The 24,115-nt window shown below is 39.0% G+C and overlaps 1 protein-coding gene across 4 annotated transcripts in view; it reads right to left on the bottom strand.

Annotated features, from left to right (window-relative positions):
• Positions 1 to 2,908: 2,908 nt before the first annotated feature.
• LOC110309383 (ST18 C2H2C-type zinc finger transcription factor) overlaps positions 2,909 to 24,115 on the bottom strand; it is a 338,717-nt gene continuing 317,510 nt past the window's right edge. For all 4 annotated transcript variants that reach the window (XM_021182357.1, XM_021182038.1, XM_021182120.1 and 1 more), the window contains 9 exons: positions 22,201 to 22,263; positions 21,454 to 21,522; positions 20,177 to 20,239; positions 19,989 to 20,069; positions 18,569 to 18,790; positions 15,210 to 15,298; positions 8,877 to 8,980; positions 6,362 to 6,505; positions 2,909 to 5,363 (listed from right to left, as the gene is read on the bottom strand). In XM_021182357.1, coding sequence (XP_021038016.1) covers positions 5,223 to 5,363; positions 6,362 to 6,505; positions 8,877 to 8,980; positions 15,210 to 15,298; positions 18,569 to 18,790; positions 19,989 to 20,069; positions 20,177 to 20,239; positions 21,454 to 21,522; positions 22,201 to 22,263 — 976 coding nt within the window. In that variant the 3' untranslated portion in view covers positions 2,909 to 5,222. The remainder of the gene's footprint in view (positions 5,364 to 6,361; positions 6,506 to 8,876; positions 8,981 to 15,209; positions 15,299 to 18,568; positions 18,791 to 19,988; positions 20,070 to 20,176; positions 20,240 to 21,453; positions 21,523 to 22,200; positions 22,264 to 24,115) is intronic.

Here is a 24,115-nt window from a genome sequence, read left to right as displayed (position 1 = left end):
CTTTATTCTTTCCAATTCCAGTTTCTTAGAACATAGTAATAATTTCACTTACAATGTGGCTTTCAAGCCCATGACAGTAAATTCAGGAGCACATGTAATACCAGGTGCGATGGTCCGTTTTGATTGTTCATTCAGTTGAGATAATAAACATATATAGATTAGCGTGCCAGTAAGGGCATTTCCAGAGACAGGAAGATGGTGAGGGTTCTGCCTAACAAACAGATTGGTCCCTCCATGGATTTTCAATACAATGTCATTACTGAGAAGTGGTAGAAGGTAGGAGGCAGGGCCGAGTTGGAAGGATGATGTCATTGGGGTGTATTCCTGTAGCTATATCAATACTGGTCCTTTCTTTTCTTTCCCCATTCTCTCCTCCCTGGTAAGGATTTTTCTGCTTTGCTAAGGCCTATGGAAGTGGCCTTTGTATCAGGGTTACAGTGGTGAAAACAAATGACTTAGTGACAGCCTGAGCTCAGCTCTTAGCCTCTGACTAAATAGAAGGATTACTATCAGATTAACAGAAACCTAAACTCAGCATCTCTCAGAAATCTTGTCAAGCCATTTACTGTTTGTCAGGAACGCTATTCCTTCCCTTATCCACCTGCAACAGTCAACTGCCTTCAGCACGGTGCATCTAGCTCTTGATTACCTCTAACAATCTATCTCAGTTCAAAGTTTCCATGCTATCCTACAGGTTGTTATGGCCTGCATCTCATCTTTCCCTGGTCTAGCTGTCAGGCTGTTGTGGCTCATGCGTTTTTCCTCTTGTCCCCTATAAAACTGGCAAAGCTCTTCCTGATGCCNCCCCCCCCNCCCCCCGCCACTAGCAGTCTAAATCCCCAAATAAACTGTTTTTCCCCTCATGGAGTGTTCTAGTCTAGTGGTTTCATATCATTCCTGGTCATATCCTGCAGATGATACTGTATCTGGCAGGAGCCTAAAAAGATTCTGTTCGTCAAAGTAGTGATGATCAAAAGTGTATAATAGGTTTTCTTATTTCTGGTAGTGTAGACCAATGTGTATGGTAAAATCCATGCATTTTAGTAGATTTTTCTTAAAACACAGGGAAGCTGCTTGATTAGCTTTTCAAGCAAATGGAGTTGAATCTAGGGTACATTTTTGTCCAGTTTTATTGTCTTGGGCACTACTGTTACCTGCGAACCAGCCATCTCACCATTTTCATTGCATATGGTAACATGGCTCCACAAGCCCAAGGGTTTTCTGAGTATACAAAGCATCTCTGACTGCGAATGACAGTGTGGACAGTTATTAGCAAGTTCAATCTGCTTACTGTATGTCACCTGCTGGATAGCTGAAGGAAACAGAAGGCACTACTTGCAGGCCACAATGAAGTGGGTGGAATGTGTGGAAAGACACATCAAAAACATTAGTAGTTAAATCCGTATGTGCTAGAACAAGGCAATTTCTCAATTCATCTGTCCTGCTCTTTTCATACAGGACTTTGGATCCAGTTGAAGCATGCCAGAGTTCTAAAGACCTCAAGGTTTTATTTTATTTTACTTTTTGATGGAATGGAAATAGACAGAAAATGATGACAGAAAAAGTTCTTATCAATTTCACATCCTATTACAATTGAAATATACTGAATGTAGTTGCATTGCTTTACTGCAAGAAATATTTGTATTGCTAAACCAATCATCTCCACACTCGGATTGTTAAATCTCTTCAAGGAAGGTGGCAGGCATGGAAGATGAGGCTTTAGAAATGTGCTGTAGCAACTCTACTATCAAACTACACCTAATCTTGAAATTCAGTCTTTCTTTGCATAGCAAAGGCTGCTACTAAGAATTTGAACCACGAGGTATGGAGTTTTACACTGAATCTTCAACCCACTTTCCTGAACTTTCTGCATCCAGTCATCTGGATTCCTTTTGCACTTTCTTTGCTCTTCATGGGTATTTTCCCTTCACACTGTACTTGCGGTTCCTCTGCCTGACATGTCTTTTACCAAAGTGTCTCGACCAATCTGGAACTCATCCTCTTCCAGGAAATACAAGTTGGATAGCAAACCTTCTTGTATATTTACATGAGAAATTGTATATTTACTTGTCATAATACCTGTCATTTGCCTCATGTCCTCACTAAATTCAAGACCTCAGGAAGTTTGTTCTGATTAGAAATATGTGATGGGAAAGGGCGGATCTTGCTAAGTTCCAGTAGAATTGATACGATTCTATGACAAATTTGTATCATGAACTGTAGATACTACTTTCTCATAGACAGCAAAAACCAAGGTAGGATGTAAAACATACTAAATTAAGTAGACACTAAGATACTGGATGAGCAGCTCGTATCGCTTTCCCAGAACACATATGAACATTTCGTGTAAGCTTAGTGACTGAAAGTATGTGGTGCTCTGTGAAAGCAAACCCAATTTAAGCCCAGCTCCCACTTTGATCCAGACTTCTCTTTAGTTAATTTGAGTAAATTTTACATTGCCTATGAGGAACAATCATATTTAAGAGATGTGTAAGTCTGGCTAGAAACTCAAAAGTAGAGAATACTGATGACTTAGGAAAACAAAAGCAGGTAGCCTAGAATTATCATATTTTTCGAACCTACAATGCATAAATGTAAGCTATATTCTGGACCTCCAGCAGTTTGGTATCAGGAAAGGACTCCTTGTGTGCTATTCATTAGATCTGGGCAAAATTCTTTCTAGTTCTAGCAAAGGCAAAGGCACACCCCATTTTGGAGATATGTTCTACACCAAGGTGTTAACCAACCAAGAGTCCTCTCAACCAAGGTGTTAACCAACCAAGAATCCTCTCAACCAAGGGTAAAAGTGTTGAGAAGGGACTGTTCTGTGTCAGAGGTTTTCTACGGTATCAGGAGCTGGTGATCATGGGGATGGTGACATCTGTCTTGATAAAGTAAATATCATGGCCAAATTCATTATCAATTTTTATTTCCTACCATACACCAAATGCACAGCACTGAACACAATTTTGTTGCATTGATGTAAGAAATATTAATCATTTGGAGAAACAGTATACAAACAAACTACTTCAAATAAAAACGTGTACATCACTGCCTTTGTTTTTGTTTACAAAATACCCAATTTACAGTTTCAATCATTAACATAGTTGAAAAGAAAATAATTCAGTGCATGTTACAAAACACAAGTACCAGGAGGCAAATAAATACAGATACACTTCATAAAACTATATGAACACAAATAAATTAACTGAAGCCATGTAAATTATAGTAATAAATACATAGGATTGCAAGAGATCTCTTTAAATAAAATATATAACAAACTTGTTAAAATATTTAGCAAGGTAAACTTCTGTCTTTGTAATAAGTGAGCCCATTTGTGTGCTTCTTTGAAGTATTGTGTAGCAAAATGTTCAAAGACATACTTTAATAGGAAACTTTGTGTCCCATTTATAGGAGACACTACTCGCAGTAGCTGCTTATTTTAAAATTGAGCTTTAAATAAACACCTTTCCTACCTAAGAACAGACATCTCATTTTCACTAAACTAAGATTCAAGAGTTCAAATGAACCCCAAGCCAAAGATAAGCGCCACGTGATGCATAACAATATCCAAGGTTCCATGAGAGTGGAGTGACTATACCACTTTTCATGTATCAGAGCATGTAACAGTAGTAACAGTGAATTCAAGCCTGTGAATGCCATCACACTAAATCTAAATATTCATGAGGCTAATAAAAAATAAACACTTTTATTATAGCACAGAAAATTAAGCCCACACTAAAGTTCATGTGTACTTTTACATAGAGGCACATCTGCACATGAAATGTGTGTGCACACCAAAAAGGCAGTTTAGCTGGTTGTCTATACCTTTTCCTTAAAAAAAATAAATATAAAAAAACTTTTGAAACAATGCTTAACTACTTTACAGTCCCTGAAATAGACATTGCCTTTACTACAGCAACTTCTAAACTCTGATCCAGTTGAGATTGCAGGTTGAATTTCACGTGTGGATGAGTGTGAGTGCATATATGTGTGTAGGCTGTGCTGTTGTGTGTGCGTGTGTGCATGTGTATGTGTGTGTGTGTGTATGTGTGTGTAACATCCTTTGTGTCACTTGAAGTTCAAGAGTTTTATCAAATTGAAACTGTCTTATTTATTAGGGAAGCAAAGACCAATGCTGCCAATATTCAAGGTAACCACTTAGATTGGAATAGCATTTTTTTTTTTTAGGCCTTCTGTTTTGCATTCTATTCCAGTCAACCCAGTAAGATAAATGCTATTTCAGGGGATATGGTATCTACAAAATTTCCATTTGGATGTGTCTGTATTTGTAAGTACAAATCTACACCAACATTGTCACTTGTATATTGTACTAACACGTAGCAGGAAAAGCCAAGCTGGTCCCATCAAAGCTTATTTCTCATTTTGGGAAAGGGTTGCCAACTAGCCAATATGACTTGAAAAACAAGAAGACAAATCTGATTCACTTAAAATGTATGTTTTAAGCAGTCTAAATAAATAATTCATATTAATTAAATCTGTGCAGCCATGTGGAATACTATGCTGACTATTTTATTTAATTATTGCTATCAAGTTCTGAGTGCGCTGTTTGCAAACATCCTGTGCTTTTGTGAGTGTGGATTTCCCACTAGTGGGCGCCATTTATCTTCATAATCCTTCACAGCTCACATTACCAAAAGCCATTTATAAAAACAAAACCAGTAAAGGAGAAATGGAAGTGCACAGTAGAAACCAAGCTTGACCACAGTGTAGTCCTGACATCAGGATTTCCTTCATACATTTCTTTTGTTTTGTTTTTCTCATTTAAATCCAAAAAGATATGTGATTTGAGAACAGCATTTCTATTTAAATCCTATTAGAAGATAAATTAATAAACACACCTGTAAAAATATAGTAGACTTCAAAATGCAGTTAAAAGATAAAAAACTCTTTGATTAGTAATAAATAAAATATAAAATGTCACATTTATTTTTACATATACTTTACAAAATAAAGAGTGCAATGAAGAAAGAAAAGAAAAAGATATGAAAATAAATGAGATTTAATAATTGACTGCATTGCTTTTAATCCAAAGAGTTTATCATAGTTTTTCTTTCCTTTTTATGTCAGCTGGGGAAAAATTAGTGCAATGTTGCAATTATAAACACAGGGACAGCCTCTGGGCTCCAGGGGTATTAGGCCCCTGCAGATTTGTGGGAGTTCATGGCCGTAGTGACCTCTGTTTCCTGCATACTGTCGTTCTACACATGGATGCCCTTCACCGCCTGCTTGATGCTTTCCAGTAGAGCTTTGCATTCTGGGGAATAGTCCTGTTCCAGATTGCTGTACATGTCTGTGAGAGTATTTACATATGCTTCAAAATTCTGCTCATTGATAGGCCCCTGATGGAGACACAAGGAAACCAATCATAGAGGTTCAGCTGCCCCAAGGAAGATCAGGAGATAGTGACAAATGTTGCCAACTTATATAAGTAGGAAGAGAAGGGTTTATAGGACTGTGGCAGTTTGGGATAGGACAGAAAAATGTGAGTGTGTGTGTGTGTGTATTATCTGTATACTCTTAACTCATGGCATTAATGGAATGCAATTGAATAGTATTGGGGATCAATCTGGAACCACACAATAAATGCTGAGCTAGAGGTCTCCAAACTATATGTCTTTTCTTGGGAAGAGTCTGGGCCTCATTTGCACTTATTCAGTATAAAACCAGCTGTCTGTGGAAAGTATGCTTAGAGGATGAAGCTTTTGCCAAGTGGTTCTTTAACAGTCTTATGTTGGAATGGCAGGGATTGTACTGAGCTGAGGAAATTAACAGCATCACCAATATAGCCCCCAGCAATGCATCTCCATCTCCAAAGACTGATTTACATTTGTGAAAGTGTAGAATAAACTTTTTGTGAATTCTAAATAGTTGCATACTTATGAATAAGGGATAAGGGATAAGGGATAAGGGATAGGAATAGGAATACGGATGCCTTGGTCACACACATGCATGCTATGTTCCATGAAAAGAAGCTGAATATTACAATGAGGTTATTGGGAGTGTTACAGTTCATGAGTTGCATAGATGACGCTGAGGGATGTATAGAATCAACTGTTTGAAAACATATTTACAGTGAGTGAGATCTGGCATCCAGCTTTCATATAACTTTATAAAATAGCTTTAAGTAAACCTTCATCCTTAAAGAGTCCTGGCCTTTTGGAATGCCACTGGCCTTGAATTATCTGAATATGCATATCTACCATGTTCGTAGATTGCGAAATCATTAAGCATGAAAATGAATCAGGGGTAGGTGACTGTCAATAGTTCAGCCACAGGGTAATAGAACAAAGACATTGAGGTAGATGATGGGGTAGCAGAGCCTTGCTCTTGGTCTTACCATCTGTGGAAGCTGGATGTCAGCAAGACTGGAGATGAGAGCCTGGCTAAGCCCTGCCAGCTCCTTCAGCAGACTCTCATTGCTCTGTTCTATTAGCTTGTTCTCCTCCTCTATGGTCTTCAAGTTGCTCTCCATAGATGTTATCTAGAGCAGAGGTAATGACATGAGAAACAGAGTTAGAGGCCTTTAAAAGGTCTCTGGGAGAAACCTGAAGCTAGATGTAAGTACCAAGGGATGCCTCCATCCCAAACTGCAGCCCTGCCCTTGCATTCTAAGTGTTAGATACCTCCAGATTTATACTTTTTTTTAAATTAGGCTTTTTCCTCATTTACATTTTCAATGCTATCCCAGAAGTCACCCATACCCTCCCCCCTCCCCCCTCCTACCCACCCACTCCCACTTTTTGGCCCTGGAGTTCCCCTGTACTGGGCATATAAAGTTTGCTAGTCCAATGGGCCTCTCTTTCCAGTGATGGCCAACTAGGCCATCTTTTGATACATATGCAGCTAGAGTCGAGAACTCTGGGGTACTGGTTAGTTCATAATGTTGTTCCACCTATAGGGTTGCAGACCCCTTTAGCTCCTTGGGTATTTTCTCTAGCTCTTCGATTGGGGACCCTGTGATCCATCCAATAGCTGACTGTGAGCATCCACTTATGTGTTTGCTAGGCCCCTGCGTAGTCTCACTAGAGACAGCTATATCAGGGTCCTTTAACACAGACTTTCCATGAGTTGCAGGTCTAGCTTCTCTACATGGCTATATGGTGGTTATCTTATTGTCAATATGCCCCAGGATAAATCTGCTATTTTCCCAATTCTTTCTCAGTAGCATGTCTCTTCTTTGCAGTGAATGACAACTTAAAATGTTGCCCAGATTCAGGGTTTTTGCCCTTGTACTTCAAGTTCACTGAGAATTGCTTGCAAAATATGCAGGATGAGGCCACTATTCACTTATGTTGTGGCCACGTGGACCCAGTCATTTGGTATGATGCTATCACTTCTCACAGGTGACACTGTGTCAGCTTTGCTCTGCATAGTCTCTCCTTGGTCCTCATCAATTCACTGCCAAATTTAGTTTTTTCTAGGTCATGTTAGAATGTACATCAAGGATAACTGAATTACTCTTAAAGCCCAAACAATTAAGAGGCTCCTAATTCCATCAAAGTAAAGGCTAAGGCCATCAACACCAAGTAGGTTTTTCTATGTAAACAGCCCAGTCTCATCTCTGGTACCCTTCTGTAATTTGCCCCATCTAGATATATTACCTCTAGACATATTCTTCTATTGCTTAAATCTCTACAATTTTTATGATTAGGAACTTATTCTGTCCAAAACGGTCTTCCCCATAAGAGCTGAGTAGCTCCTTCATGTCTAAATCATTACTGACACATTTCTTTTTTTCTTGGGGCTTGATCATCCTGTTTAATATTAAATACCTCCTTCTTATGGCAGCAGATTACATACACACACAGACACACACACACAGTCACACAAACACACACACACACACACACACACACACACACACACACACACATACACACACTTTACTNCACACAAACACACACACACACACACACACACACACACACACACACACACACATACACACACTTTACTGTTTGGCTTCCCCACTGAGATCAAGATCCATGAAGAAGAGGCTATGTGTTCTTTAGAAATGGTTTCAAGAGGAGCCTCATGTTTTCCAAATGGAAGTATCAAGTTCTTCCTATGGATTTCTGTGGTATTCAGAAGACTGGACGAAGAAACTAATTCAGAGAAGTGGACCTCCTTAGGTGAGGACTGCAGAGGACAGTAGAAGAAGCTTATACTTTAGGAGGGAAGGAAGGAGAGCAAATGGGAGAAGCAGCATGAAGGATCCTCTCCCCTCTGCCTGGTCTCATTTTTCTACTTCTAACTTCTTGCAATGCAGTTACTTTTGCTTTTTGAGATGCTGAGGTTCGAACTCAGAATCTTGCAATGGACAGGCAAACAATTTACCACCAAGCTACTTCCTCAATGACAGAATTTGTGTTAGCATCTTAAAAATTCTGGATTGAGTGAACTTTTCTTTCCCAGTGGACTAGGTTTAAACATTCCTTGGAATTTTTGTATAAAATATTTGTATAAGATCTGCTTTTAGCATAAACATCATATAAAGAGTTTAATGTTGTATTTGCATTTTAAATAAAACTAAGGACTTTTTACCTTTTGACACAGTTCTCTATAAAGTCCCACATGCTCTACCGGAGTCTATCTGGCCATCTGCTCTATTCGCTCATCAAGGGGGCTTCTATGCCAGCTAGGGAAAGGAGGAGGAGTAACTCCTGCTGCTGCTGCTGAGTCAACAGTCACAGGCATGAGCCACTCATTCAAGATTTACAGTAAGTACCTGACAGAGAAACACATTTCTCTATGATATTAGCAATGTTTCAGATGCAAGACTCATGAAGGTCAATGTTTTGTACCCACTAGAGACCATAATCATTTTTAGAAATAACTAGCGTTTTTTTAACCTGGGTCTGAAGTTTCATCATATCTGCTTCAATTTTAAGGTTGGATTCATTCAGTTCCTTGATTTCTTCATCCAGATGCCTAATTTCTTCATCACCATCAATACCTGTGAAGAGTTAACAGTTCACATTGAAAACAGAAGACAAGGCCAGCGACAAGCTATTTTATGTTTCATTTTTTGTTTGTTTGGTTCTTTTTGTTTGTTTGTTTGTTTGTTTTTTTAACCCAAACTACATTAGGATTCTAATAAGGAAACCGTTTTGGAATTTAATGCTTTCTAAGAAAATGGAGTGAGAAAGAATCGGCTTTCAGGTGGCTCCACTGTGCTCCATAAGACCCAGGGAGCCCCCACTAACAGCCCGTTTAGCATGTCCCATTGAACTCTTTGCATATGTGAAATTGCTATGCCCCTAAAATTAAAATAACTTGAAAGAAATTAAATGAACTGAAATGTTCAAATCCACACAACCTTTTGTATAGACACTGCAAAGACAGTCAGGTCACAGGGATTCCCAGCAATTAAATATCTGCTTAGTGAGGTGACCCTTAGGAGCCATGCCTAGAGGCATAGCTGGGGCCATCAGCAAATGATGTGGAGGCCAGATTTCTCTGTGTGCATTTGGCAGGCAGTACATGTAGTTTACAGAATACTATTTGTCGCTCTTGCATTTGGTCCCTGACTAATCTTTAGGCTTTAATTTCTGTAAAAATATGCATAGTATCTATGTGTGAGAATAACTGCAATCAAATGTAGACTGTGGAACAGTCTCCAGTGAACAGGTATTAGTTTTCATCATTGTTTGTGCAGTGAGTGTGAATACATTTTACACATTGAAAGTCTGGGAACGGTAGAAGAGTGCCACAGCCTGGAGTGAAGTCAATCTTACCAGTCTGGAGAAATGGGTCTACACTAGTGCTTGATAACAGAGAGGAATGAGGACAATTTGCTTCATGTTGGTTCAAGAGCAATTTTATAGGAACATTTTCAATTATAATTTTACCAAGGCTGGGCAGTGGTGGCACACGCCTTTAATCCCAGCTCTTGGGAGGCAGAGGCAGGTGGATTTCTGAGTTCAAGGCCAGCCTGGTCTTCAAAGTGAGTTCTAGGACAGCCAGGGCTATACAGAGAAATCCTGTCTCGAAAACAAACAAACAAACAAACAAACAAATCAAAACAATTTTTTTTTTTTTTTACCAAGACTAAGCTACTGTAGTTTTCTGAGTGGATAGTCCATAACCTCTTGTTATGGCTCAGGATATGATCTAAACTTAACTTCTGGTGTCATACTTAATGGCTGGAAGCAGGATCCTTAAGGAAGAGATTGGGATTAGATGGAGTTATGAGTAGGGTCCCTGGAATGGCACCAGTAATTCTTTATGAAGAGAGACTGGAACTAGCACATTTGTTCCACATGATACCCTCCACTATGCAGTTAGGCATCAGAGAAAGGCTCTCTCTGACCAGATACCCAGCAGATGATGGTGACATGTTCTTGGTCTTTCCATCCTTCAAAACCAGGAACCTAATAGACTTCTGTTTTGTAAAAATTACCAATATCAAACATTCTTTATAACAACTGAAGATGAAGTATCTACTGAAGGTGAAGGTTCGTTCATGTTCTCTGTGACCCAGCAATTTCATTCCCAAGGGTATGCCCCAAAACAGGAAGGTGCATACAGCATGCAATCACAAGATATGCACAGCTGGACTTCACAAAAGCCTGATGCTGAAACAAGCCAGATAACTCCCCCACTCCCAGTCATGATGTGGAGGATCCTTATAAAATATTTATTTTTAATTGTGTATGTGTGCATGTGTGTGCTCATACACACATGCACAGACACACAAATGCATACATGTGACTATGGGTGACTGTGGGGTCCAAATGATGGGTATTAGATCTCCCTTGGAGCTAGAGTTACAGGTGGTTGTGAGCTGCTGAATGTGGTACTTGGAACTGAAGTCAGCATTCTATAGCCCTGAGCAATCTCTTCAGCCTTTGGATAATTTGTAATAATATAATATGAAGCAAAATCCTGTAAGACCTGAACTTTTACACACAATGTTATAAAACAGGTGGCTATTTTGTAGGCACTTATGCTTTTTAAAAGTGGGTCATGCATATGCCAAGGAGAAATAAAAACATGCAATAGATTGATTTCACACTGGATTCTGACACTCAATAAAAAAGAAGACAACCAAGATGTTCCTAGATCAATCTGAGTAGAAAGCAACAGTCTGACATCGCTCCACAGCAGAGAGTGGACAGGGACAAAGGCTCATATTAGTGCAACTGTGATGCTTCCGTGGGAAGAGGTCCATGATACCTAGAGAACTCTGCTGAATTTCTAAGAATCACACGTCTGTAGGGACAGCAGTCTTGTTTCAGGGAGATAACACATAGGAGCTAGGGAAGAAGGGATTCGTAGTGACACGCATTTGAGTACTGTCAGCACCTGGCAGTTTTCTGATTTGACCAATTGAAAAGTCCCTTGGCTGTGTTTCTCTGACACAGTGTTTTTTCCTTTCTGTCTTTCTAGAATCTTATTTCAGGTATTTTTCTTTTTCAAATAATGGGTGAGGTAAGACAGACAAAAAGTATGAAGGGTTTTGAAGTATTTTTGCACAAGCTGAGTATTGTAAGGCCCCTCACTGGAGAATATTCTCACTCTGACTTCAAAACTACAAAGTCAGGCAATGGAGAAATGGGCAAATGCCATGAACAAGATGAGCATCCCAGAGAGAGAACAGAAAGTACATGGATGCAGGTAGGAGAGAAATGGGTGTTCCTAGCACTGTAAGAAGGTACACTAGGAGAATGGGTTATGAGAACCTCATGGGACCTGGAATAGGATTCATGGAATGATTTTAAGGCAGAAAGTTGCTGTGACCACTTCTCCTTCTATCTACATTCTCCATCAACATCCCAGCCTGCCAGCCTTCTTCCTTCCTTCCTTCCTTCCTTCCTTCCTTCCTTCCTTCCTTCCTTCCTTCCTTCCTTCCTTCCTTCCTCCCTCTTCCCTCCCTTCTTTCCTCCCTTTTTCTTTCATGAAGCACTGGAAATCAAATGTAGGGCCCTGTACATGCAACACAAGTGCTACCCTGCTGAGCTGCATCTCCAAAAATCTGCCTGACCTTAAAAACACATCTGGATTTTTTTGTGGAGAAGGAACAGATGGTGAGACAGAGAAGAAGCTAGTAGATGCAGAACGATTATTCCTGGAGTTCTGGTTAGATGTCAGTCCCAGACCCATGACCGTGTGATAAGGAGGGAAAGAGATGGATTCAAAATATAATGTGAAGCAGAATTTGCTTGACTTATGATAGATTAGGAAACATGAGAAAGAAGGAGCTATGGTGAGTATTTTGTTTTAATAAGTGGTATAGTTATAATGAGATGCCTTCACAATGAGAAGGAACAGAGGCCTGAAGTTTGGAGTAGGATGGATGATTAAATGTTCAATTTTGGATATGCTACGGGATGCTTTTGAGAATTACTTCTAAGTGAGAGTTTGGAAATGGGATTCAGTTAAGAATACTCACTGTTAATGAAGATGGCTGCTATAGTCTGGTTCTTCTCTGAAGTCCCAGGGCCCATGAGTTAAGGCCTTTAAAGGGGTTATGAAACGCTGGCCACATCTTTCCTGGCTTCATGGTTATAAGGCAAGTGGCTTTGCTCTGGCAGATTTTGTTACCATAATATGCTACCTCATCAGTGGCCATGGCTGGGACCTCAAAAGTTGTGAGCCCACCCAAATCTCAGTTCTTTCAACTTCAAGATTTCTGACCATTTAAAATCACATTGGAAAGCTGACTAACAAGAACAAAGTTACTTAATCAATGGTGTGTGATCTGGAAGATTCTTAATAACAAATGGTACCTTAAGCTTACTGGAAAGTAGAAAAGGTTATTGGGGTAAGAAACATGATTCAGCAGGTATTAAGTGCTTGTTGAGCAAGGTAGACAACCTGAGTTTGATTCCTAGAGTCTATATAAAAAAATAAGGTGTCACAGTACCCAGTGATAATACCAGTATTCCTATGGAGAGGTGGAGAGGCTGAGACACCTAGCTTGAAGTATGCAGTACAGTAGCAGTAACAAGAGGGGAGAACTGACTAATAAACTGTCCATAATTTTGAAAGAGAGTAGGGAGGTGTATGTGAAGGCTTTCAAGGGAGGAAAGTGATAGGAGGCATATATACACATATATACACAACTGATAAATCAACTATTCCTACAGGATCTGCTATGCAGCTGGCTCTCTAGAATTCTCATCAAATTAATAAATAAAGGGGATAATATATTATCAATTCTGAGATCTAGGAGGTATCTTAGCAACAGTGTTGAATTTGGTCAGTATATTTGAACTATTTTCAGTAAGTACATTATTTATCTACTTCCACAGAGGCATTGAAACTCGCACACAAAGCCAGACGAAACTTCTCTCCTCCAGTGGACCTCATTCCTACAGAGTGAGGCTGAGAAGAGGACTCACATCTTTAATTTTACTTTGAACTACCAAGCAATAATTCATATGCTTTATGAGACAATCACTCCCTCCCTCTTTCTATAGATGGGAAACTAAATCTCAGAGCTGAGATTCACACATGAGTTCTCTGCCTCCAGGACAATGTTTCAGGGCCTTACTCAGGCCTCTGCTATCTGTGATGTGCCTTCCTTACGCTCAACTTTAGATGGAATATATTCAAGAGAAATTTCCAGAAATAGCGCCTAAGTTCTTAAAAATTGGATTTATAGTAAGTTGTATTTGTTCTATTTTATTATTATTTGTTGCTAATCTCTTACTGTGCCTAATTTATAAATTAAACACAGGTGTGTATATAGGGCTAATATTATCTGTGGTTTAGAATCCACTGGAAGCTTAGAAGTTGGTGGGGATTTTGTAATGTCACTTCTACTCACAGATGGCTGATGTGTTTTTGGAAACATAATAAGATGCATACCCATGGTGCTCCTTTAAGTTCATTTGGTAGAATGTTGGACTAGCTCGGTATTGCTATGGATCAATGAAAATTTACAAATACCCTATTAAATTTTATTCAGTGAGGTTTGCACACTTTACCCCATATTTATGCAAAGGTGATGTATAGACAAAAACACATTAAAGTGTCCTGATTTCACTGATGCAGAGGTACTGGAGGAGTGAGATACTTCTAAGAAATAGCCAGAGTTCTAGGCAAAACTATCTGCTTAACATCTGGCAACTAGAAATGGTAGAGTAGTTGGTCTGTCTCTAACATCTAGGGGCAACTAAAGGTCTTAGCAGTGGGCAGCCTGGGAGTGGAGAAGCACCTAAAGGATGATGTAGGTAATGCAGATGAAGGTCTTCCTAAGTAGGAAGTGATAGGAATCTCAAGAGAGCTCTTCTTTCCATGACATCACATATCTCTGACTTAAAAGCCCATATTTGCATTAAATAAGCAAAAAGACTTTCAGAAAAGAAATGAGAGAACAATTAAAGGTTCCCAGCTTGAGCACAGCATGAGAGTGCACACTTAACATGCAAGAGGCCTGAGCTTCCCTCCCCTGCAGAAAAAAAATGAAAAGAAAATGGTTCTGGTTCAGCTCTAATCATGTACCAAAGACATCGGATATAATTCTGAAGCACAGTACTGCTTTGCCACGGTGTGTCTGATGCTTTAGGAAGGTCTTTGAGGGGAAAGAAGTAGGCCTGAGAGAACCTGAAAGAATGCTGAAAGAAACATTTGAAAACTACACAAGGACAAAAACAACAATGGGAGCCTCCTAGAGAACTCAGAATTAATACATCCTAATACTGACAGGGAACTGACACTAAGAACTAGGTAAAGAAACAGAGATGTGGATACAGATAGTAGGGCACCTAGAGTCAACATAAAACATTTGTTTTTAAACAGGAAACAATTAAATGTTTAAATACAGATGCCAGAATTTGTATATTGAAAATTTATGGCTAATATACACTGGGAACACATATGCATGTACACATGTGTACACATAAACCCACTGGCATGCACATGCACGCATATGTACATGCAGGTACACACACCCTTGGGAGAAAAATTGTCACTGAAAAGATTGAAGGACACAACTGGTGTGTCTCTCCACTTATCCATGTGTCATTTCATATCTTTTCTTGCAGAAAAGCCTTATTAAATAGTAGAGGAGACATGGAGAAAATGTTTCTGAGATAGATTATGGTTTGGCTTAAAGCTGAGGAACCCCTCCCCACTTTTTTTTGCACACTGAAAGTATGCTTTAATACAGTGCATACTTTCATTTAAAGAGGCAGGTGGTATTTAGTGTCTAGGCCTTGGTTGAGATGGTGACTTACCCCCAGTTGCTTTGAGCTTGATAGTCATTAGTTCCTCAGAGACCTTGACTTTTTTGATAGCTTGTGCATTGAGAGGGCATCCAGATAAGCTGTGAGAAGAGGATTTATACCCATGTGTGAATGGATGTCATTTCTCATAAAACGATATATTTTTTTTGCTACCTGCTCTTGATAGTTTTGACCCATAATCTAATTATAGAAAGGAACCAATAGACATATATTAAATAAAATCTAAATGTCCTAAAGTAATGTAAAGCATTTTTCCTTTTCCTCTTAAATCAAAGTACAGGTTGTCATTGCTGACACAACTGGTTTCATTCACTTGGCAGAGCACTGGTCTTTTATACTCATGAATGTGTGGTCAGTGGTACAAACTTTATTTTCTGTATATACAAAACTGCCCACCAAGGTCATGAGCAAGGACTGTTGTTATCTGGCTAATGTCCATGAAAAACATGACAGATCCTAGTTCTTCTTGTTTTCATGCAAAGTACACTCTGATCTTTATAGAGTGACTCAGTTTTAATAGTAGTCAGCAACAAACCCCTCTCACTATAGAAGATTCAGTCTGCTTGTGGAAAGTTTCTAATTTTTTCTTCAACTGTTCAAATATTATTTTTCATTTTAAAAATCACTACACTGAAATGAGAATAAAGGCAGTTGTGGCAGGTGCAGCCAGGGCAAGGAGATCTATTATCTGATCTGGTGTACATGACCCTGCCCATTGAATCACTGCTCTCTTCTGCAGGCTTCTTTCCTTTAATGTCACTTGTTTTATTTAAATAGCACCATTGTGATAATGACAACCATGAACAAAATATGTTTTTCATTATTTATTAACAAATAAATTTCTTGTTCTAAGCAGTCATTAATTCTTTTATGGTTTTGTTGTATCTTTGTAGAAACCATTTTTAGATTAAAACAAAAATGAGAATAATCAACCATTTAAAGTATTTTTCCCCACAGAAGTGTGGTTTCAATTTGTCTATAAAACAATCATTTCAACCTGAAGTTCAAGAGGCTATGCCAAGTGGAAGAAAGGTTTTCTGGAATAAAATCCTTAATAAACGTGAGCCATTGCATGCTTTATAGATTATTAATGTTGAATAATTTCCTTATTCTTAAAGTACAGAAACTAACATAAAACTTTAATTGTCATATATAATAGATAACATTATAAAATGTTATATGGTTTGATCATCTTGGATAAGTGATAAATTATTTATGAAGGAAAAGACAATAAGAGGCACAATTTGAGGTCAAAACCCCTTAGGAGCCTTGTTCTGACATTCATGGCCTACATAAGATTCAAGAAGACTAGGTCCTCCTTTTTAGAGTGTGTATGAGTTTGTCTTCTTTTATTGTCACATGCTGTAGTCTTAGAAAATGGTTGTGAAGGGGATAAATAATTGGTAAAGGGAAATGTTGAAGGTGTCTACTTTTAACATAATGAACAGTATCATTTGAAACACCACATCTTTTCCCTTCCAACATCTGTTTTGCAATTTACAGTACATTTCTGGTAGACACTGTTGGAAAAATGCTAAGGAACCATTAGCTATCATCACACAGCTTAGAAGCATTATGTGCTGACATGAAAATGAGGCTTTGGAAGGCAGGGGCTGGTAAGTGGATCCTTGGAGCCCACTAGCCCATTAGCTTAGAATACTTGTTGAAGTTTCAGGCCAGTGAAAGATCCTCTCTAAAACAAAAGAGGAAAGACAACTGAGGTTGTCCTCTGACCTCTACATATGTGTGTAGATCATAGGTCACTCTCAGGTATCTTTCCTCAGGCCTTCACAGACATGTACACATATATCTGTATTACCCTATCCCTATCTCCCATGATAGAAGTCCTTTTTGGGACTGAAGGTGAAGCTTGGCAGGACTGGGAGCAGGCCTATGGAGTGTGGACTCCATTGCAGAAAAAAAAACAAAACTAATCTAAAACATAAGTCTTATATCATTTCCATAAAATCAGCAATTCAGTTAAGGTATATCAAAGCAGAGGTGAGCTGTGTCTTCATTTCTTCCCATACTAGATTACGTATATTCAGGGTAGTGTTTGCCTTTTTAAAACAAAATGGCAGGTGACTCAACTTAGGCACATTTGGTTTGTGACTGCTGCTCCTGGATAGGACATCATGATCCAAACTTATTAAAACAAGGTATGCCACAGTAGACATGGCCTTGCACTGAAAGCCATCAAAACAAGTAACTTGGAAACAAAATTGCCTAAGCAAGTTTCTCTGACCATTTCAAAACAAGCAATCCCTGGAAAGATAATTTTCTGGTATCAATGTTAAGGGCTTCCTTTGACCTCCTCATAGAAAATTCAAATTTCTCCATAAGCCAGTTTTACTGGCACCTTGAAAGCGACCAGTTCCTCTAGAGATTAATTTCTGGTAAAACTGTTTTTATCCCTTTAGAACTGAACAAGCTTCAAAATGTTCCAACTTTGCTTAGTTTGTATACTGAGCATAAAGGAATCAAAGTTTCCCTAAGACTGTAAGAAGTAGCCTAACCCATTGGACTTGCAAACTTTATATGCCCCAGTACAGGGGAACACCAGGGCCAAAAAGTAGGAATGGGTAGGTAGGGGAGGTGGGGGGGAGGGTATGGGGGAATTTTGGGATAGCATTGGAAATGTAATTGAGGAAAATACGTAATAAAAATATTTAATAAAAAAAGTAGTAGCCTAAAAGACTAGAAGGGGGTGGGCCACTCATCGACTAGAGAAATATATCAGGAATTTTCTAGCTTTTCTTTTTCTTTAGGTGGAATATGAACCACAGAGATGGACTAAGATCATCCTTGTGCAACAGAGGAGTCCCCTGAGAGTTAGGGGTTCAGCGATGAGGGAGTGACATCATTGTAAAGCTCCAAGTCCATGTGCCCCACGAGCACCTACACATGTTCCAGGCTGCTGTGGGTGAATCACATCTTCCCAGAAGCAGAACATCGCAGCAGTGGCCTGCAATTGAGTTGATGCAAGAGAGGCAGGAAGACAGACATACATGAGTGAACGCTCACCACTGCCTGATGTAGCAGAGTGGAGAGCAGCACTTGGAACTGGAGGGAAGCATTAAAAGACTGAGCCACTTAAAAACAGCAACATAAGCAATATTTTAGAATTTAAGAAACAAATGGAGTTTCTAAAACACTTGAAATCTGTGCAGTGAATTTTCAGAAACAGAGAAAATGCAGTTTTTATTCTTCAGACTAGTAAAATATCTACTTAGCAAGACTTGGTGTTATAAGTGTTATAAATAATGATATGCTGAGAGTTTTGGCCTTGCCCCCAAGTAACTCACATCACACACAATCACAACAACAGAAAGACAGAAAACAAGCATTACCTTCTGTGGGTGACAAAAACGTTGTTTACATGACCCAGACCATTGCATCCTGGCAGAGGACAGTGAGGAAGCTCTTGCTTGTTCAGTTTCCAGGAGAGAGGTGTCCCATTGAGGGGATTCTCTTTCTGTCTTTTGGCAGCCAGAGGACAGCCAGAAGCTGTGCGGTGTGATGTGTATTTACCTGATATGTGGCCTTGGCCGTCACACCCTATTACAGGGCATCTACAGAAACACAGTAGAGCTATGATCAGGAAGTTAAAGCTCTAAAATATACAGAAGTAATCAACAGCAGAGAGTTTAAAGGTCACCACCACATGGTCGCTAATTCAGTGTCAGCTTGACACAGGCTAGAGTCATTAGAGAGGACAGAACCTCACCTGAGAAAGGCTGTAGGTAAGCCTGAATAACATTTTTTAAATTATCAATTGATGTGGGAGGGCCCAGCCCAATGTAGGTAGGGCCACCCTGGGCTGGTAGTATTGAGTTCTATAAGAATCCATAGAGAGCAAGCTAGTAAGCAGCATCCAGCCATGGCATCAGCTCCTGCCTCTAGGTTCTTGCCCTGTTTCAGTTCCTGCCCTGACTTCTTTCAATGATTGACCATGATCTGAAATTGTAAGCTCAATAAGCCTTTTTCTCCCTAACTTGCTTTTGGTCTTGGTGTATCACTGTAGCAACAGAAACCCTAAGACATATCACAAGTAAAGAAACAGCTTTGTGTTGGTAAGAGCTGGCAGACTGTAAGCTGAGAATTTTTCACGCATCACCTCTTAATGTTCACTGAAAACACTTTGGTAGAGAATGTTATTCCATTTGCAGGCGGAGAAAAATGAGATTTGTGTAAGAGCTATCCAGTTATCAAGAGATGTAGCCAAGCTCTTACCCACTCTTTTTTCTTTTCTATTTTTAAAACTGAAAATCGATTTAAAATAAAAAGTATTTTGATCGGTTATCCTTTTCCCTCCTCCCAGTCCTCCCAGATCCTCCCCACTATCCTCTTCACACAAACTCACACTCTTCCTCTCCCTTATTAAAATACAAACAGGCACAAAATAATAATAAAATAAAATAGATAAAATAAAATAAATTAGAATTGGAAAAAAACAATCATAACAAAAAAGCTAAAAAAATATAGACACAGAGAAATACCATAATAAAACAACTTCCACATGTTGTTTTCCTTTAAATCAGATGAGCAAGGAATAAATTTCTTTCACTTCTGCACTATTAAAGAAGTGTAGACATGCAGTTATAAGTGAGAAAAATATTCTTGAACTTCTGAACATTTTGGTCTTTAGCCAGAAATCCTGACTCTTAATGATTTATCTCCTCCAGGACTCAGTGTGTATTCAGTGACATCCAAAGGCTCCTCCATGTTAGAGAGAAGATACAGCCCACCCTGGTTCTTCATGGCATTTACCTAAGTTCAGACTCTTCCTTTTCTTCTTTTGTTGGGGTCATTTTGATGCCACCTTTCCTTGCACGAGGGCAACCAGACAAGCTAAAAAGAAAAACCAAGAATGGTACAACACCCTGTGATTATGAGATTATGACTGGATATCATTGCCAACATATTACTTCTCATTTGAGAAATGGGGCTAGTCTTACCTTCTGTGGGAGGCATAGTTTCCAGTCACGTGACCAGAACCGTCACAACCTGGGGTTGGACACCTAGAAAACACAAACAGTTGTAATTGGAGTTACATGTGGTCATGAGCTGCCTCACATGGGTGCTAGGAATTGAACCAGGGTCCTCTGCAGGAACAATAGAAACTCATAATCACTGAGCCATCTCTCAAGCTCTTTATCAGTATTTTCTTTTAGTGCTTTAGAAGCTTATACATCTTCTTCTATATGACACACACACATATGTTTATATGTTTTCTATTATGTCAAGAAGTATTTTTTAGGAATTTTTTTCTTGAGTATCTAAATAAGAGATTAGTGAAAGATTTTTTTCTTGAATGGATAGAATAGATAAATTATTTGTTAGGTGGTGGCATGAAACAATTATTGACATTGCAGCAGGCCTTCTCAACCTGCCTGCTTCCAGTGTCTTTATGATTTTTTTTTGTAACATGAAATTTAGAGAAAGTATGTGAAGTGATAGCTGTAAGATGTGGCAATGGAAAAGTTTAGACTGAGGATGATATTATGTTGTACCTTACTTTTCAATCCATTAATTACCAACCCCAAAACATCTTTATATTTCAATCTTTGAAAATGGCAATCAATATTCAAGACTGTACCTTGACATAATAAATTGTACTTTGACATTGGAAAATAAGAAAAATATTCGCATATTTCCAAATTCTCATTATTTCTGGATTAAAAATATCAGATTTTTATATTACTTATTATTAAGCTTATAAGATGTACTATAATGTCAAATTACTTCATAGTTACTATAAATATATTTATATAAAACATCAAATGTCAGGAAAATAAAAACATAAAAAAAAAATAAAAAATCAATAACAAAGTAGAACTGAGCCGGAATGATGTTTAACAAAAGTGAAAGGCAGGTGGAAGATTTTAAATTTTCATGATTTCTTAAAACTGATGGTGAATGTTTGCTACACCTTCATCAGTATGGTTTAGTAAATAAGTTCTGAAATTAACAGTAAAAAGAATGTGTTTTTATGCCATTTGTTACAAATCACTATAAAACATAAGCACCATGGCCTTTCTTGCAATCCCCAGCAAGTCAGTCTGGGTAAGGTGCATGGGCTCAGCGTCAGCCCTCTCAGTGCTCTGACACATGGTTTTTCTGCTACTTAGTCAGGTACAATTTTATTTCTCTTCAGAAGGCAACATGGGCACTGAACAAAGAGGGCTCCATCAGGGTGAAGAGGGGCACAGAGGTCATGCCTCCCAGCACTTACTTAAGCTCTTGAGAGTTGGCAGCCATGAGAGACTTCAGAGTCTTGTCTGCTAGAGGACATCCAGAGACACTACAGAGGAAAGAGGAAGAAAAGTACAGCACTGATGTGGACAAATCTGATGTACTGTGTGCCCTAAATTTGTGATATACATTAAGTTATGGGTGACCAGGAATTAAAAAGAATTAACTGGGACTGAATCTGGTTTTACTATTAATGAACATGGCCTTAAGGTGGTTTCATTTATTTGTTGTAAACTAGATTTGCTATTTATCAAATGAAGGACTTTAATCTAATGAGAACTCAGTGATCAGCAGTGGCCAGCCATCCATTCTCACTGCCACACCAGCCACAGTGCAGAATCAGCTTTAAGCCACTGTCTACAGGAAAGGAGATGCTACCTACCATCAGGAAAACACCAGAGATCTTTCATTGTTCAGTCTCACAACACGTTTATTTGTTCAGGAATGCCACCTCCATAGTGAGAGGCCTGTGTGCTTTCTTTGTTTAATGCTAGGTGGGCTATAGCCTGACATGAACCCTGAGTTGGTCTGTAACCAGGACTAGAATATTCTTTTGAACCGAGAATCATTATTTCCATGCACCATATCTAAATCTCTGAAAAATAACCTCCATCTCTAACTCACTCATAATTTCCTAATATAGAGAGCAGTTTGAGGTTGCTAGAATAAGCAAGATGCAACAGACCAAGATGATGAAACCCTGAACAGAAACAAGGGCATTCAGTACCTGCGGTGAGAGGCATAGTTGCCTGTGACATGGCCGCTTCCATCACATCCTGGTGTTGGGCAGCTGTGGTAGCAGAAAAACACATCATGAATGTCGAGTGCATTTCACAGATTATTTTCTTCCAGAAAATTTACAAAGAATTTTTTCCTTTCAAAACTGTACTGTTTAGGAGATGCAGAAGCTAAAGCATTAGGAATTTAGAGGTTTCAGGAGAGGGGAGAGGAGGGGAGAGGAGAGGAAAGGGGAGGGGAGGGGAGGAGAAAGGATGCTGGGGTCAATGTCAGGGATGGACACTGCACTGTTAGGCAGGAAGGGCTTGGTCAAGGCTGTTAAAATGCAGTGAGCAGGAAAAGTAGGGGCAGAGATGCCTAAGACCACTAAGAAGCTCCTGGGTGATGTCAGGTCTTCCTCAGCAGCACAGTTTGGTGAATATTCCATAAGAATGGAGAATGTATATTCCAGTCTTATTGAATGACACATACCAGATCAAGTCCATGAACCAAGTGTTTTGTCTACCTGTATCCTGACCCTCTTCCTGAGTGCCTCCCCTGTCAGGTGCAGATGGAGCAGAGGATATCTCCTAGAGCATTTACAAATGCAATCTTTGCTGCTTTCAGCTGCATTCATATGTGGCACTGTTATGTGTGGCTATAGGACTGACCCTGTGTTTACTGCCCATCTTTATCTCTGGCCATTTCCCTTGTTCTAGAGCTTGCTCTGTCTAGAACTGACAAAGACACACCATTCCAGATTTGGTTAGTGTGAGCATATCTGTCTTCATCTTTTTCCTTGACTATCTGTGTTTTTAAGATGTAAATGGGGTTTTAATAAATACCATAGAGTTGTAAAAAAAAAGAATTTAGAGATTTAAAAGAAAATTTATAGGGAGAAAAAAAGTAAGTATAGCATGTCCAGCCACTTCCTCAGTTTTTTCTCTTTTCAATGTTTTGTCCAGATTTCCAACTCAAACAATGTAGGAAGAGATGCTAGCATGTGGTCATAGCGCTTTGTGAGTCAACACTCAACGCTGTTCTGTTCTTTGAAAAGATAAATGTATGTTTTCATAACTCAAAAAATATGAGAACAAAAATCCTGGCACCAATATGATACATTATAGAAGGGAATCTTTCTATAGGTTCTTAAAGCCACCTAGTAACTCTGACATTTTAGAAACTACAAAGAAGAAAATCTTTGACTGAAATGTAAATTGTTATTTACATGGGAAAATTACTGGTGATAGAGAAATAGGCAAGATGTTTGGGTATTAAAACTCTTGAGCAGTTTCGCTCAAAGCTGTAACAACACAGCAATCCCTAATTTACAGCTAGCCCAAAAACAGACTCTAGGATGTCTGTCAAAGGTGGTTCACTGTGATCTGTGTCTCTTCACATTTTCCAGAAAGTTCTGTCTTAGACTTCGAGATTTTTTAAAAAAGTCACAAGAAGTTTGTTATCCTCAAGAGGTACCTTTCCAATTAGAGAATCCTTGGTTTTCCAAACACTTAAATCTTTAGACGATGTTGACATTGCTCATTTGGAGTGTACAGATGGTTGGGTTACCTCACTCAGGATAATGCCCTCCAGGTTCAACCATTTGCCTAGGAATTTCATAAATTCCTTCTTTTTAATAGCTGAGTAGTACTCCATTGTGTAAATGTACCACATCTTTTTTTGTATCCATTCCTCTGTTGAGGGGCATCTGGGTTCTTTCCAGCTTCTGGCTATTATAAATAAGGCTGCTATGGACATAGTGGAGCATGTTTCTTTCTTACTAGTTGGAACATCTTCTGGATATATGCCCAGGAGAGGTATTGCGGGATCCTCCGGTAGTACTGTACTGGCTAGTTTTGTTTCAACTTGACACAGCTGGAGTTATCACAGAGAAAGGAGCTTCAGTTGAGGAAATGCCTCCATGA

The sequence above is a fragment of the Mus caroli genome, chromosome 1 (genome assembly GCF_900094665.2).
Source record: "Mus caroli chromosome 1, CAROLI_EIJ_v1.1, whole genome shotgun sequence".
NCBI lineage: Eukaryota > Metazoa > Chordata > Mammalia > Rodentia > Muridae > Mus > Mus caroli.
This window is presented reverse-complemented; position numbering and strand designations above follow the sequence as displayed.